General features: G+C 36.3%; 1 protein-coding gene across 1 annotated transcript in view; it reads left to right on the top strand.

The window, feature by feature from the left end:
* DNER (delta/notch like EGF repeat containing) overlaps positions 1-16775 on the top strand; it is a 113045-nt gene that overhangs the window by 85179 nt on the left and 11091 nt on the right. The window contains exons 8-11 of the mRNA XM_058843990.1: positions 4832-5056; positions 12426-12548; positions 14791-14904; positions 15951-16082. Coding sequence (XP_058699973.1) covers positions 4832-5056; positions 12426-12548; positions 14791-14904; positions 15951-16082 — 594 coding nt within the window. The remainder of the gene's footprint in view (positions 1-4831; positions 5057-12425; positions 12549-14790; positions 14905-15950; positions 16083-16775) is intronic.

The raw sequence follows: 16775 nt of genomic DNA, 5'->3' as shown, positions 1-16775 counted from the left end.
GTTTAAAACTTTGACACTGTTACTGTCAAAATAATGTTTGGATCTTGCTTACAATCGGGTAGAGATCTTTGATTGTTTTATTAATTTTATGTCCTAAACCATACATTTAGTAAATATTACCTTCAAAAGATTTATGCAGAGGAACTTCTAGATATTCTAAAACCCTACACATAGTAAACATGCCAACCTGACAATGAATATTTAAAATTTATATTCAGAATCATTCCATCCTTATCACTCTTAAATATGGCTTCTCTTTTTCTTCCACTTAATTGTAGTGTATAACAGACTATTGTATTGACAGTAACATTAATAGATTTTATTTATACTGATTGGGGTACTGCTCATCAATTTACAAATTTGGTTACTCCATTTTCTTTAAGTTTCTGGGAAGTTATGTGTATTTCCAAAATACTCTGAAGTAGAACTAAATATACAAATAATGGAAACAACAAAAAAAACCCCTGGTTGGAATAAATAAATGTCATTACATTAAATTAATAAGCACAAAATATTGAATAAATCAACCTAAGTTTTAGAAATGTTGAAGCTAGTTATCCTTATTTATGTAGTTATCAAATTCACAGTAATCTTTGTTAAAAAGAAAATAAAAAACCAACTGTATGGAAATTGCCTGATTGTGTGGTGAGGAAATGTATTCCTTCTGGACACAAATTTTGTAAAATGAGATAGAATGAAAGACTTGGTACTTGTGTGTATATTTGTTTTACATATTTTAAAGGTTTGGAGACCCTTTGTAAATTTTGATCATGCGAAAATATTCAAATAATTTAGTAGTGCACGATGGTTTAGAACAAAGCCAGACAGTAATGAGCAAAGTACAGATCAGTTATAATAAAGAAATAAACTTTTGTTGCAAGATGCTTCTGAAGTTCTATTCCATGAAAGTTTAATGTCCTGATGTTAAGTACAGATTAACTGCCTACAGTGTTATAGGAAAACATTAATCTTTGATAAAAATAGCTTTCATTCAGCTGGCCAACCCCATAAAAGTGGCCTGGGTTCTTGTGCTGTTCCTACATGCTCTATGTGGACGTCACCAGCTTGGACAGAAGGGGCAGAAATATTTTAATTTGGGTTAATATATTTTTGAAAAATGGTCATCAGCAATAATGGATGTCAGCCATCCCCTAGAATCAAAGAGGGCAGAGAGAAAACAATGCTATTGTAAAGAGTTTAGCATATATAGATTACTTGAAATTCACATTTTAGCATTGAATTTATGCTACTTCTAACAGTTTGATTTGAGTAGCTGCAGGTAACTACTGCTGGCAACACACTGAGCAAAAGTGTCCTGAAATATCTGCAGGTATTTCTCAAAATACTGGAAAGCAATAAATTTATGAATGCTCTTATTGTGGTTTCTGTAGTTTAGAAAATAGAGTTGACAGCTATAGAAGATGCTAAGTTGTGATTCATGTGTGTTGATTTGCAATAGCAGCTAGAAAATGCACTTTGTCACTAAGCATCTTAACTGACTGGGAGAACAGAAGTTATTTATTGAGATTTAGAATAGTTTTAAGTTTCAAGGTTTTCACTATTTTTTCTCCTTCACTGTTCATGTAAAAGCCTTTTTTTCTAGTACATCTTGCAGATGTCATTCTAGCTTCTTTAGGTTTACATAGAATAAACCTATTTATGATCTCAATCATAGGTAACTGGGTCACACAGCTGTTGCATATGGAAGATTTTCCAAGGTTACTGGTGATCAGAATGCAAAATTCTTCATATTACTATAAGAGAGTTTAATTTACCTGAAGAACATTTTGTTGTTAATTAAAATTTTTTATGGCTGTTTAGTTTCTGGTACTTTCCACTAATCTAATGTTTTTACCTGGCACCTTCCCAAATTGCTCTTATTTTTAATAGACTTCTCCTTAATGCTTGAATGGGTTAAGCCTCTATCCATCTTTATCAGGAAAGACTTGGCTAAAGTGAATTTCAATCAAAATCTTACAGTGTTTTAATGATTTCTTGATCCTTCTGATTAGTAACTCTTTTCTCTTTACAGAATTCTGATGAAATACCATTTATTTCTATTTCCTCACAAATTTCTATAGGGAAAATAGTAAATTTCTTGTACTTCTTTTAGTATTTATCCCTGCATTTCAAAGGTAAAGATTTTGTAGTCCTGAGCCCTAGCAATTCACAGACATAATTTTTCACATATTTGTGATTCTTGAAATTGGGTCTGATGTAACAATCAGACAAGTTAGTTGTTCACAGGCTGTATAAAAGGCAGTTCTGTGGTGTCTTTAGAAAATGTTTGACTTCCTTGACTTGCACATGGCTCTTTTGCTTTCAGCAACCAAGTAATTAAAATCCCACTGTGATGAAAAATTTTGCTTTTATTTGGAGCTTTTCTGTCTCTGAAAATGTATTTCTGAGCTATTTTCTATCACTGCCCTGAAGGTCTGTAGCAATTTATAAAGCATATCACCAAACTTAAGACTGTTGTTCTACTTGACAGCTGGCCAAGTGACCTGATCCATGTAATCACAGACATTGCACTATGTGTTTTACCAGTATAAATATTTTCTATTATTGCCTTTCCCCTTTACCTTCTGTGTTATTCCTTGGTAAATTTTGTATTCAGATCTTTCAAATTACCACTAGACTTTGCATTTCAGTCATGTCCCTTTTATATCAACAATGACCTGCATGCAGGGCTGGGTCCATGTTAGCTGGTTGAAGAGCAGTTCAGGGGATATTTTTCTGCAGATAAACAATGATGATTTTTTTTTGTCTGGAATTTGTTTCTGTTTTCAGTCAATGCACCTCTGAATTTGATTTTTATAGTTATTACTTGTATTATTTGTTTTCAACAACTGGACTGGTATAGATTTAAATGCACATTCAGAAATGCCAGAATAATAGATTTCTATATTTTCTGCTTTGAGTATTCTCAGATATTTGACTCATGCTTGAGATTTGAACTTCCAGAATCACCTAAACGTATTTCACAGTTCAGTCTAAGATAGCACAAGGGCAACATGTTTTGGTGTATTTTAAACCTGAATATGTTCTTGAAGTGCTTTGTCACTTGAAACGTTAACCATCTGCCAGTAACCTCCTCTTTGGAGGGAAGATTACTGCACAGGTTGTAGTGAAGCGGCATTAGTGTCATTGTGTGACCCCAGATCTCCTTGATCCTTTTTAATCTGGTTTCAGAGTTACTTGAGAGATTTCACTGGACTCATTGGCTGATCTCCTCCTGGTAATAGTTAAAAGTCCTTGCAGATTCTTTTAAATCTGACCAAGATTTTAATACAACATTACAGGCTTTCTTCATTTGTCAGTGAACCGTTGCAGGAATTACATCCTTGCTCCTGGGGTTTCTGTTCTTTGCAGTTTCTGATGGTTAGTTATCATCTACAGGAGGTACCTCTAGTATAGGGTTCTGCAATATTTGTTTTTAGGCTCTCTCTGTTCAGCATTGGTGAGCAGGTGGTCCTGACAAAGCCCATGAAGCAATTGGAGCCATAGGATAGCAAAATGGGGAGGACAGAAGGCTCTTGCTTGTTCTTCATCTGTGCCCTGCCAGACCTGATTTTTTTCTCTCCTGCTCTGTTGCAGAGTTTGTATGACAAGACTTAAAAGTCCAATCTGTAGATAATTTCTTTTTTCCCATCTTTCTAGTTGCTTTTTTTTTTTTCCTTTTTGTAAATTAGATTATTTTTTCCATGTTTTTCATTCCATAATTCTGATGTAAGACTTATGGACATCTAAGGGGGATGTGGTGTTGAAAGTCATTTGTCCAGTGCCTAATATTTTGAAGATGCCCCTAAAATCCTGCTGCCAATTGTGACCAAAAAAAATCCTACTTTTTCTGGAGCTCACAGAGCAATTGTGGCCTCCTTATCTTTTCTTAGTTCCATTAATGTAAGTTTTGTTAATTCTCTGAATAGATCCCTGTAGTATATTCTGTGTGGGTTACTCACCTTGTTTATTATTCTACTGTAATATTAAGAGCTTTTTTACGATGTGATATTCCAGGGAATTCTAAGCCTGAAAAGTGATGGTCTGTACAAATGGACCAAATACTAATTAAAAAAATATATAATTGAATGGAAAGGACAGTTGGCTCTTTTATTTGGAAGGGTTCTAGAATTTGAATATGCTTTTCTGACTTGCTTTAGGATACAATAACCAAGCATTCTGTTACTACTTATATGATGTATGTGTATGTATAGATTCAAGCTGTAGTTACTGCAGTTTATTAAAAGATTATTCTTCCCTACATCTGATTAAAAGTTCCCTTGAAAGAATATCCTTTTTCTTGTCTATTTTTGGCATGGTGTTACTTCAACAAATCATCGTCTCTCCTGCTAATGGGAACACTGTTCTTGTAAAAGATATTATTTAAATTATTGAAACTCAATAAGCCCATATTCTGTTTAAGAGGTTGTTACATTTAACATACACGTTAACAGTCAGGAAAAATAGGTCAGATTGGGCTTTTTTCTTTTTTTCTAGGCTAGCCAGCTCCTGATCGTTAGAAAATCTCTTCTGATTTTCAAGCCAGATTCACTCAGAAAACAGATAAGCACTGTCAGTTTCAGCAAATATTTTTGCAATTCACTCCCCTAATCATTTATAGTATGAATACAGCAGAAGCATCTCTTTTCATAGAACATTAATGGGTAAAATTAGAGTTTATTATGTAAAAAATCTGTATTTTTATAATATTCATGGAACTAAAAAAGAAAGGAGTATAGATTGCTCAATGGCTGACTTTTAACATGCTTTAGTTATTAAAATTGTATGCATATCAGGATGCTTACTTATCAAACCCCTTTATTTCTTTCAGGGTTTTTAGGAAACACTTGCGAGGACAAAATAGACCCTTGTGCGTCATCTCCCTGCCAGAACAATGGAACCTGTTATGCAGACAGACTTGCCTTCTCCTGCAGCTGTAGTCCTGGATTTACAGGACCTACATGTGCTCAGCTGATTGACTTCTGTGCTCTGAATCCATGTGCACACGGCATTTGTCGCAGCGTTGGAACCAGCTACAGATGCCTCTGTATCCCTGGTTTGTACCAACAGTTACATGCTCTGTAAATCTTCTAATATTTTTATATCTAGGTTCCACATATAGCTTAAAATTACTTCCTTTTCTTCTTTTCAGTCTATAAAACAGATTGAGCAGATGTTCTATCTGTTTAGAGTAATGATAGGAATCTACACATTGCACTTGGAAAACCAAAAATTGCAGAGTGAGCACTGAAATACCCACTGAGATCCATATGGTTTGAGTGAACTCTACAGCTGTATTACAAAACTGTAGTCTGCAGGATAAATCTTCTTAAGGCAAGGCATCAGCACTGTTGGAATTACAAAATTTGGTAGAGAGAACGGAAAATGTGACACAGATCATTAGGGAAAGAGAAAAACAGACAAGGTGGCTGAAAAAGGTAGAGAAGGAAAAATATTGGTTCCTCCAAAGGATTTAGTTCTGCCATCCCTGTTTACATAAATTGTCTCTCTAGAGAAGATCCAGCAGGACTGCTCAGGTGAGTCAAGTGAGGAGACTCAGCTGGGAACTGCTTGACAGCACAGCCTGACAGTCATGGAGTCTGTATAGCAACTGGTTTAGCTGCAGATTTTTTTCATCCTTGTACCAATATAACAGAATATTGGGTGCTTATCAATTTTAGCAATTAGTAGGTGAAGTAATTAGTTAATTAGTAGGTGAAGTAGGACTGATAACCAGTTCTACACAACCTCTGCTGCTTAAACACTTAGAGAGTGAGCACCAGTCTTTGTTTTCAATTGAATAATTTTGCCAACTTTTTTTTTAGTCTGTTCCCATAAGGCTATAAATTTGAAAACTGAAGAAATTAAGGATAAAACAAATTTCCAGTGTACAAGGGATAAACTAAGGACTGATATTTGATAGTAGCTCTGCTGTGACATTCACATTGTTCTATGTTCCTTTCAGAAGAATGCCTTCTCTCTGCTGCTTTTCCTTGTTTTGTGAGAAAGCAGTCACAATTCTTCACTTCTTCCATCTCAGTTTGCAGGATGTGCATCTATCCTACCAATCTATTTGTGGATATTTGTGAATATGGGGATTTTGTACTGAAATCTACTAATTCAGCATTTTTAGGTGGTGTCAAAATTTATCTGCTGTTTAGAGACACGAAAGGGACCATTAGAAATTTTTTGGGAGGTACCCACAAATTACCAGAAGCTATGGAAATTTGTTGTTGGGAGTTGAGAGATTTATAGTTAAATCACATACTCTTTTATAAAGGAGAAAAATATGACAGTGAAATGCAGACAATACCATAGTAATGTTACCTTATAATGCATTTGTTGACAGCACTTGTCATTAAGAGTAGGAGAAACTAGACACTTCTCTTTCCAATAAATCCAAGGAAGTTTTAATCTTCTTCAGCATGTTCTTTGCCTGTAGTTCAAACAAAGAAAAGCTAGTCAAATATTCTTGGTCAAATAAAACCTTTTTTCAGAACTTTGTCACCTAAACCTAATTAGAATTCCATGGTTAGTTTTTTCAAAATTATTCTATCTCTCTCAGGACTTAAAAGTAGTCTTAGACCACTCATGTTATGGAAACTTATTTTTATTTGAACAATATTTATGCTTTTAAAAGTTAGAGAGGGGAAGCCTTAGAGGTTGCATCCAGGACCATATGTGGCACTTACTTAGTTGACCTCTTTTGTTTTGCTCCATGTATGACAATAAAAAAACCCATTTTTTTCCCCCAAAACTTTGTAGGCTGCTGTAAATTTCACTTTTTAAAATAACATTACTTGCTTTACAAAGAGGTGGAACTAGAGGCCAAATTAAGTGAGCTCGTCATTAATCTGTCAGTAGTTTAAAAACTTGGGTAATTTATTTCAGAAGGTCATTTAAGAACTATACCTAAGTGGCAGAAAGATAGAGATAGACAGAGTGTTTTATTCTTTTATGTCTTTTCATTGTTATGAACATACCATTATGAGCTTTTATGAAGTCATAGCAGCAGAATTTGAATCAATTATCTTCAGATATTTTCCCATGAGTTAAAAGGATGATAGATAAATGGCAGTCAACTTCTCTGTAGATTAGCATTTAGGAGGCACTGTGACATACACTTTCCCATGGTCTGGGTAATTATTGAGTGTAGGACAGATAAGAGAAATTAAAATTGAGGATTTGAGGTTGCAATTCCTAAAAAAACCCAAACTAAAGTAATGACTACAAGTCATAGCCTAATACATTTTTGGTATATCTATCAAAAAGCAGTTTTCTAGAGTGGGTGAGTAATGTAGTTATGTCTCTGGGATATTAAGAAGCTGGATTCTATTTACAGTTTTGCCTGAAGAGACTTTGACAGGATCTGTTACATTACTTGTAAACTGAATGAATAAAATTTGTGTACAGGTTAGTAGCACTATCAAGGCTTAATAATAAAGATATTACCAGGAAAGAAATGGTCTCTGCCTTGTGACCTTGAGGATGTCTTGCAGGCTCTCAGCATCACTATGCTAGCTCCTAGACCACTGGCTTCTTGGTACAGGAGGCTTTCTGACATATCCCTGAATTCCTACACATTATATTTTTTTAGGTATTTTAATGGAAAGGTTAAATGACGTTTTAGAATTCTCTTCTGTATCGATTATCTGACACGTCTGAAAAACTGTTTTAAAAACTTTCAAATCTGTCACTTAAATTTTGTGTTCAGCTCTAGAATGCAATATTCTTTTTTTTTTTTTTAAAAAAAGTATTTTACAGAGGATATAATTTTCTCATGCAGAAACTAAGTGCCTGAGAGTTTTGCTTATGTGTATGACCTGAATACCTTCCTTTGTTTATGCACTGTTTTGCAGTGTCAGTTGGATTTTGGATTTTCATCTGTGTTACTTCTGCCTCAAAAATTAAAATGGAGATGAATTTTAAATTGTTCCAATTAGTCCAAGGTCTGTGCAAGTTTCCTTGCCTAGGCAGTTTGGCTTTCTTGTTTTTTTGGCCAGTGTACAGATTTGAAGAATGATAAATTATAGTGGTTATACTTGCATAGCTGCACAATTTGCAGAACATGAACAACCAGACATTTGGTACTAAATTTTTTGTGTGTGTGTTGGCTTTCGTTGTGGGCTTTCATCTAATAGCTTGTAGAGGAAAGCTGATTTGTGTAAGCTAACTTGGAAAGCAGTCTAATACTTCTGAATGTTCCTATTTACAGAGTGCAAGGAAAAGTTATTTCCAAGTTGAACGTACTTTAAATGTCTGCTGAGGGGCTCTGTGGAATTCCCAAGCCTATGCAACCATACCTACTTTGTACTGTGTGTATGGCTTTTCAATTGCATATGAAACCTTACCCTAAATCTTTATATGCTTACACACCCTAGTCATTAATACTTATCACCTTGCCCTGTACAGGTAACAAAGAGATACGTAATCTTTGGACATTAGATTCAGAGTTTGTGACATGTTTTACTTCTTACTTCATATTAAAGAACTAATTATAATAAAAGTTCTTGTGCTTATTTGTTGGATTTCTCATCTAGAGCCTGGTTGGTGAAACTAGTGGGACCCCTTTGTGTCAGTTTGTAGAATGTTTATTTAGTCCCTGGATCCCAAAAGAACTTCTTTCTCCTCTTAAAACTTTTCACTCTATATACGCAATTGTTTTAATACAGCTACCATTATAAATTTCAAATACAAATATTTAATATAGTATTTTTAATTGTGCCTGGTCCAAAGTGGAGAAATGTAGCTAGAAATTGCATGGCTTATTATTGCAGCAAAGTTTTGGATTTGGGTTTTTTAAAGACATAGATTTTGGTACTGCAAAGCACATGTACAGACATTAACACCTGCCCTCTATATAAATATATATGATGGCATATATAGAACATTTGGAAAAAAAGAATGAGGAGTTTCAGAAATGCTGCAGGGTATAAAAAGTGGCTGCAACTTTAGAAGGAGTACCATGGAGTATGTTCCCTTGATTTTACTGCTCATGCAGCTTAACAGATAATTCTAGGAGCACAGGTTTATTTTAGTGCCTTAGCAGAGGCCAGAGCAACATTTGTCTGCAGCAGTTGCAATTTTTCTTTTCTCTGTCTTTTCCCTTCCCACATTTTGTAACTGGGGCAGGATATGTGAGCTCTGGAAAAAGTGACTTTAGGTTAATTCCAGTTCTTGACTCGCTCTGAGCCTGTTATTGCTTCTGTTTCCTCATCTTGTTTCCACTTCTACATTAAGACAACCTTCCATGCAATCTGGCCATGGCTGGTGAGCATGGCTTCCTACCTTCCTGCCATCTGGAGCATTCTTCTCTCTTTCTCTTACTTAATTGCTGTATAAGCTCAGACTTTAACTGAGCACATTTATTTCCTGGCCATATAACTTGCAACTCGGTGTTAGTGAACAGCCATATATATGAACCAATGCTGTTCCCTGCAAAATTAGAGCTGTTTTGCACTGTACCCCATTAGGCCTTCCCATAAAGATGGATTAATGTCTGCTGCCTCGATTGGGTGAAATGTTAAGTATGGATAAGCCCAGGGAATCGCTATTGAGGCGTTAGTGTCTAAAAAGGCTAAAAAGATTTCAGCTTTGTTCTTTATTGATTTCTAAAGGGAGAGTAAGCTTTTGCCTCTTTCTTTTGTTAACCTGATAGTGCAGATATTCTTGAGAGATTACTCTGCTGTATCTCTTGCTCTTGAAGGCTTTGACAAAGCCCATGCCTTCTCCTCATCAGCCCGTGTGACACAGATCGTGGGCTCCCTTTCCCATTTTCTCCTTCTGCAGTTTTTTACAGCCACGCTCAAAGTCAGTGCAGTTCAGTGTGTAACTGAAGGCCATGCCAGAAAGCATCAGGAAAATAACCCGCTCTCTTCAAGGCACCCTTCCTGTTGCTTAAGAAAGAGGAGGAAGAATTTGGGGATCAAGAGGAGAATGGCATCAAATCTGTTTCTGCTTTTGTAAAGACCAGTAGCAGAGGAATGGTCATGTAGAGGGAAAAGGGGCTACATAGGGTTATCTCTATTTCAGGGTTTTTTTAGATTCCTTTTCCATTCCTCTGAAATTTTCCTCGGAAAAGAGCACATTAGAATTGAACCTTCATTTTTGGGTTCTGCTTGAGTTCACGAAGGTTGTTACTGAAGGCTTTTCCAATTCCATGTGACCCAGGAAAACTGCCCTTTTTTGAAGCCAAAATGCCTCCTGTGGGGCTTTTTTAGATCCTGTTCAGGACACAGTAGCTGAAGAAGTGTTGTTAATGTAGGTACTTTTTCTTTCTTTCTGAATATGTTCACAGAAGTGTTGCACACCACAAAAGATGCAAGGAGCTGCATTTGGCATTTTCTATGAACATAAAAGCAGCAGAATCATAGCACTGCTAGAAAGAGAGGAAGCAACTATACTAGAACTATACTATACTATACTATTCAGTTACACTCTGAAGTTATTTATGAAAAATTCTTTTGTTTCAATCTAAATTCTTAAAAAAAATGTAGAAATTATTTATGTAGTCTTTTTAAATATATATATATATATATATGAATTCAGTGTACTTCAGAATTTATATATCAGTATAATTTAAAAGCAGTAATACAATGAGAAATGCTCATTGAGAATGACAAGGTTCCTCTTGTCTCCCTGAGGACAAGCATGCCTTTCCCTCAGGTGGTCCCACAGCAGAACTTTCTCCATCCCAGCAGTTCCAGCAGAAGGAAACTGCTGGCCCCAGGGTGAGGACGATGAGGGTGAAATTGTGTGTGGGTGAGACCTGCCCTCTCGTGGAGAGAGAAAACATCTTTCCCTGACTGTGTGCAGTGTCTGGCAGTGTGGGCTGGCTGCAGCCTGAGGAGGTGATACCATAGTTCATATTGATTTTGGAAACCAGACAACTATTCAGTCACAAATTCCCTTTGTTCTCCTGGAAAGGTGAGAAGTGGAAAACATTTTTTTTTCTGAGAATATATAATTACAACCATGTTAAACACTGGGAATTCCCATCTGTTTTGCTTTCTGTTTCTCCTGACTGATTTTGGTGGTTTGTATGTTGGCTACAGATCTCACTACATAAGGATATTTCATATACTTATAAGCCAGATAAACTTCATTGTAGGCTAGCAAGAAAACCCATAACATTTAGCATAATGAATTCTCTATTGCCTGGCTAACAGCTTTGGAGAAAGTGGTTCAGAAATGTTTCTTAATACCTTATTAGTTCAACTGTTTCCTGAAAGGACAGGTTTTTGGAGAATCATAGTGGCTGGCATTGTCTATAAATCTTGAGTAGTACTAACAGTTGTAATTTTATAAAATTTTGTTTTGAATTATCCATAATAGGGAGAGAGAGGGTGAATGCAAATGGTGTCTGAAGGCAGTATTTGTCCTATTTTCTATGATTCTATGAGAATTTTGTGGAAAATTTAGACCAGGATACTGAATACAGATTGATTGCCACTACTAAGATGAGAATATACCCCTCTCTTTGGTTCTTTGTTTATGAAAGATACCCTCCTTCTGTAGCTATGAGTTTTGTTACTAACTAAAGATTACTTTAAGAAGAAAAATCACACTGCAGAATCTACACTTTGTATTTTAGGCCTTTTTCCTGGCATCTGTATTCATGCCCATTGCATATTTATTCATTGTGCGTTCGTTCATCTGATTTCTTTTATGTAATGAGGAAATCAAGCTTTTATAGGCACATGAACACTGTTCCAGTGTATGGTATTATATCATAGACTACACTATGTCTGCAATTTCAACTACTGTTAAGACTAATGATTGTGTGGCACACTAAGTAATGAAAAAGGTGCTGTTTTCAAGAGGATTAACTCCTCCTTTCTTATCTCATAATACAAATGACTCAGTGACTGTTAACAGGCTGTGTAGCTTTTCTCTGCTTCTGCTTTCTTTGTTTACCTAATCAGCCCATAATACCTGCCTATGGCTTGGAATACTGTAAAGATGGAAATACCTTAATGCTTCTACAGTGCTTTGACATTGCACAGCATTAATGCAAAACATGTAATCATTCTAACTACTGTTATACAATTATCATCTCTTTGATGAACAGTGGCTTTGATGCAATGATCCAAAGAAGCTGAGAGATAGTTTTCCTGTACTTCTTTTAACAATCAGTGTGGATATTCACATTGCTGCTCCTGGCCTCTTCCACCAGCCTTCATCCTTACCCCTCATTGTGATTTATCATGGGAGCTGGGAATCCTCTCAAAACATTATGCTTCCAATACTTTCTTGGTAATTTTCACCTGGGGAACAGATGCCTTTGAAATCAGTATCTTAACATATATCAGTTTGCACAGTATATTTAAATTAGCAAACATCTGCCCATGGTCTATAGTGCTAATTGTTAATTTTTACTGCAAAGTGTTTCATAACTATTTTTGTTTCTTCTTCACGTGATTTAGGTTACCATGGCCTTTACTGTGAGGAGGAATATAATGAATGCCTCTCTGCACCCTGCCAGAACGGAGCCACCTGCAGAGACCTTGTCAACAGCTATGAGTGTGTGTGCCTTGCTGAATACGAAGGTAGGCTGGTGTTTGTAATTGTTCTCTGCAATTTTTATGGTAGGTTCTGTTACAGAGAGATACATACCCCAAGCAGAAATATATCCCTCATGTAAAATTAACAGAGACAAACTTCAGTATTGATCCTGATCCGTTAAACTTTATTCAAATTAACAATTAAGATTTAGCTCCTCTGTGAGGAATACATGTCCTGGTCTGGGCACAAATGGATTTTCTCTCTTCTTTTCAGGTGTAATTTTTTCTCCTGTTTTTAAGATATGCTAGAAAGTGATGAGTTTTTAAAAAAAACCCAAAACTATTAAATAGACTTTTTAATTAGTTGTTGTTGGAGCTTTCATACAGAGAACTTTCAAATTATTTTTTTTATTTTCTCTAATGGAGTGAGCTAAAAACATAATAATAGAAGATTAGTATTTGAAATAGATTGGCACAAAGGAGTAGAAATAAAAGTTTTATCTTGATTGTTCATTTAGAAGACTGTAAAGCCCAGAGAGAGTAGTAGGTTTGTGACTGCTTTTCCATGTTAACTGCAGCTATTCTTATATCTGTGTTCAAATGGAATCCATCTTTTGCATTTCTTAAGTAATTTATAAAATAAATGAGAAGAGTGTTTGTTTGGTTATGCAAAATCTTTTCTCTCACAGTAGATTTCAGCTGTAAACAAATTAACACATATCAGTGGTCTGTGACAAGTCCTTCTGGGGAAGGCTAAAGTGATACTTTTTTAGTGTTGAATCGTGCTGTGAGAACTCTTTGAATGTAATTTTATAAGCTATTAGGATTACAAATAAATAAATAAATAAACATTCTACACAGAATGACTGTTTTAAGGAACATTGCCCCAGCATTTTCTCATTAAGCATATCAATCCTTATGTGTGTTGATAAGTAACTCTCATTTAACAGCTGCTTGAGGCTAAATATGTGTTTCATGCTGGTGATTGCACTTTGATGATGCTCTTTGACTATAGATACAGAATTCATCATTTTAGAGGGTGGGGAGGAAATGACCCTCAGCTTTTCATGACAGTTTAAGCAGCACTTAACCATAATGTTGACCATAGTGTTCTTCTCTTCTCACCCGACCTGTTGGTGCAGCTGGAAGCACTGTGTGCACAGCTCATGGTGCTGTAAATGAAAGCAGGGCACCTGGTCCTGTAAGCAGCTTTTGCTGATCCCTGAGCTCCCATCATTGCAGTACCTGAGGTGTTCAGTGGCACCAATACACAGACCTGAGGTACCAGCTCAAGATACCATGTGGGCCATCAGAGGCCTCAGTCTTGGCACTACCAGCCCAGACCTGCCTGTCTGCAGTGCCCCTTCTGCCTCCACAGCCCTGGGCTGGCAGGCAGACAAGAGCTCTCTGGGCTGGGCAGGGCTGGAGCTTGTGCCAGCAGGTACCCGTGGGCTGCTGCCTCTGCTGGTCCTCACCCACAGGATGCTCAACTTGAGTGCTCTGCCTTTTTGCTGCTAACACTGCAAATGTCAGCAGAATTATTTTGGCAGGTCTGTAGTGAGTATGTGTGTGTGTGTGTACATATAAAGTATATATATATATGTATAAAGTTTTATCTGAACAGTAGACCCCAAGAAAATAATGCATGTAGCAGTGGCATTACAGTCTCTCTCCCCAACCCTAGGTGGGAATATGCTGTGTTATATGTTTTGTATTCCAAGTGCAGCTTGCACTGTCTTTTGCAAGGCAAACCAGCTGGACTCACAAGGCCTACACTGGGCATAAAAGAATGAAGGTAGTGGCATGAAGTAGAGCCATCCAGTTACTTATTTTTAACTATACATTTCAATAAATTTATTTTTATTACCTCAGTAATATTCTACATTTCTGGCAACAGGTAATGAGAGGCATCAGAATGCTTATGTATGTTATGTAAATAAGTTATTACATAAAATTAATAGTTAAGACATGTTACTGAAGAATTTTAGATAACTGATCCATTTATGTTTCATTATATGATTTTTCATAGACATCCAATAGTTCTTCTAAAAGGAAATTTCCCTGCCTCTCCTAGCCCACAGCCTGTGGGAAGAGCAGAGGGGAGGCACGTGTGTAAAAAGTTTATCTAGCATAAACTTCATGGCTTTAGTGTTATGACATCATTAGCCCAGAAGGACAGGTTTGGAGTCTGCACACTCATCTAGGTGAGGTCAAATTGTCACATGTACTGATTCCATGCTGCCAGTATCAGTCATGTCAATGGCAATTACTGATTTTTCCTTTTCAGGAAGGCACTGTGAATTATACAAAGATCCTTGTGTTAACATCAACTGCCAGAACGGTGGCACTTGTGACAGTGAAGGTCTAAATGCTACATGTATTTGTGCACCTGGATATGCAGGCAAGTGATTTGTGTGTTACACAGAACATCTAGTTGTCGTTGCTCACCGTGTCTAGAGGAAGACAAATACCAAATAAAACTGTGCCTCTTCAAGAAAGGAATTAATATGGGCTTTGCTGTATTGTGAACAATGTAGTGAGAATGAAAAATTTTTGGTATTACTTACATCTGCTTTGAAGTTTGTAGCAAAAAAACCACCTGTTACTGAAGTGACTTCACAAAGCTAACAGCTATTTAGCACGGCTTATAACCTTACTCCTTGAGACTCGATTGCATTTTAAAAATAATATTTTGAAGATTTTTAGGTAACTCAATATACTGATTGGACACTGTTGAAACTGGAAAATGTTTTAATGGTGACCTTAGTTACCGTGTGCCCAAGAAACAGCTTTTTCCATTATCTTAATATGTAATTGCTAAAAGCCCTAAAATACTTGTTAAGAATCAATTTACACTTTCAGGGTACTGGTAAGAAACTCATTTAATCTTTTGGCCTTGTACTTAGACTGATGTGATTAGCTTAATCCAAATATCTGGTGTCAAGATAATTTACAATCTGATGTTCTGTTAGTCATGTAAAGTAATATCCAATATAAGAGTAATAGGTAAACCCATTCATAGCTGGTTTGTAGATCAAATTGTGCTTTTTGATCTGTTCTAATTAAAGGGCATTCTCTGGAAAAGAATTAGCTTTCCATTGTACAGTGCCAGTTTCTCAGGCACTGATTATCTACATTATTGTATAGCATATCAGAACATCCATGATCATCTGTTATCCCACATTTTCTTGGGATGGAAATTATATTTAGAGAAATGAGACAGAGTCTGTGTGAGGTTAGTTAAGTCCTTTAGTCCTCAGGCTTTATTTTCACCTGGTTGAATAAGGATAATACTTCTTGGAATCCTTTTGATGTTCTGAGAATAAAGATGTATTGCACTATAAAGCGTTTTGCAGCAAGAGAGAAGTTAAATGACAGAGGATGTACTTTCTACATCAGGCACTTGCCATACATAATTTTGGTTTTGTTTTTTTTTTCTTATGTAAGGTGAAGAATGCGAAATTGATATAAATGACTGTGACAGCAACCCATGTCACCATGCTGGAACTTGCATAGATCAGCCTGGTGGTTACACCTGCCATTGTCCTCATGGATGGGTCGGTGCAAACTGTGAAATACGTAAGTTAAGCAGTTCTCCAAACATTTCTAAAAATTATAAGTTATATTAAAGAATTTTTTATTTATCTCTAAATACATAGCTGCACAAATACTCTGGATCATATGTAAGTGAACAAAATCACGGTAAATTAATTTTTTTTTTGGCCATGACATTTCAAAAGTGGTCATGAAAGTTAAAAACTTCTGTTTCTGGGAACCTTACTTTGAGATGTGTCAGACTAGATTGCCAGGGATGCTGTCTCAGAGCTGGGCACTCAGTATGCCTTTTAATTGTGTTCATGCTTCACAGCCTCCCTGCACGCTTTGGGTCAAGTGTGTTCCATAGCAGCATAAGCACAGTCCTAACAGGCTTCTATTGACTTCTGAGCACCTGCAGCTCTAGTGATGTTTCAGCAAAACAACTTGGAACTTGCTTACCTAAGGAAACTGGTTCTGTGTAATTGTGCTGCAATTTGTGTGTGCAGGCATTTACCAACTTTTTCAAGAATAACTTTTCCAGTCATAGGCTAACTTTCACCAAATGTGTTAGAAAAAAGAAGGGCTCTGAGACAAAATATTTCCAAAGCATTCAGTAAAACTTAAGAGAGGTTCTTCTGTAAGGAACAGCTTCAGTGTGATCTTGTTTCTTATTTTAGAGAGAAGCTTCACTTTTAAGGGCATCCTTATGGCACAGTGGAGAGTCCAGGAGAAGCC

The sequence above is a fragment of the Poecile atricapillus genome, chromosome 8 (assembly GCF_030490865.1).
Source record: "Poecile atricapillus isolate bPoeAtr1 chromosome 8, bPoeAtr1.hap1, whole genome shotgun sequence".
In the NCBI taxonomy this organism is placed as follows: domain Eukaryota; kingdom Metazoa; phylum Chordata; class Aves; order Passeriformes; family Paridae; genus Poecile; species Poecile atricapillus.
Note: the sequence above shows the minus strand (reverse complement) of the source record. Positions and strands in the feature narration are given on the sequence as shown.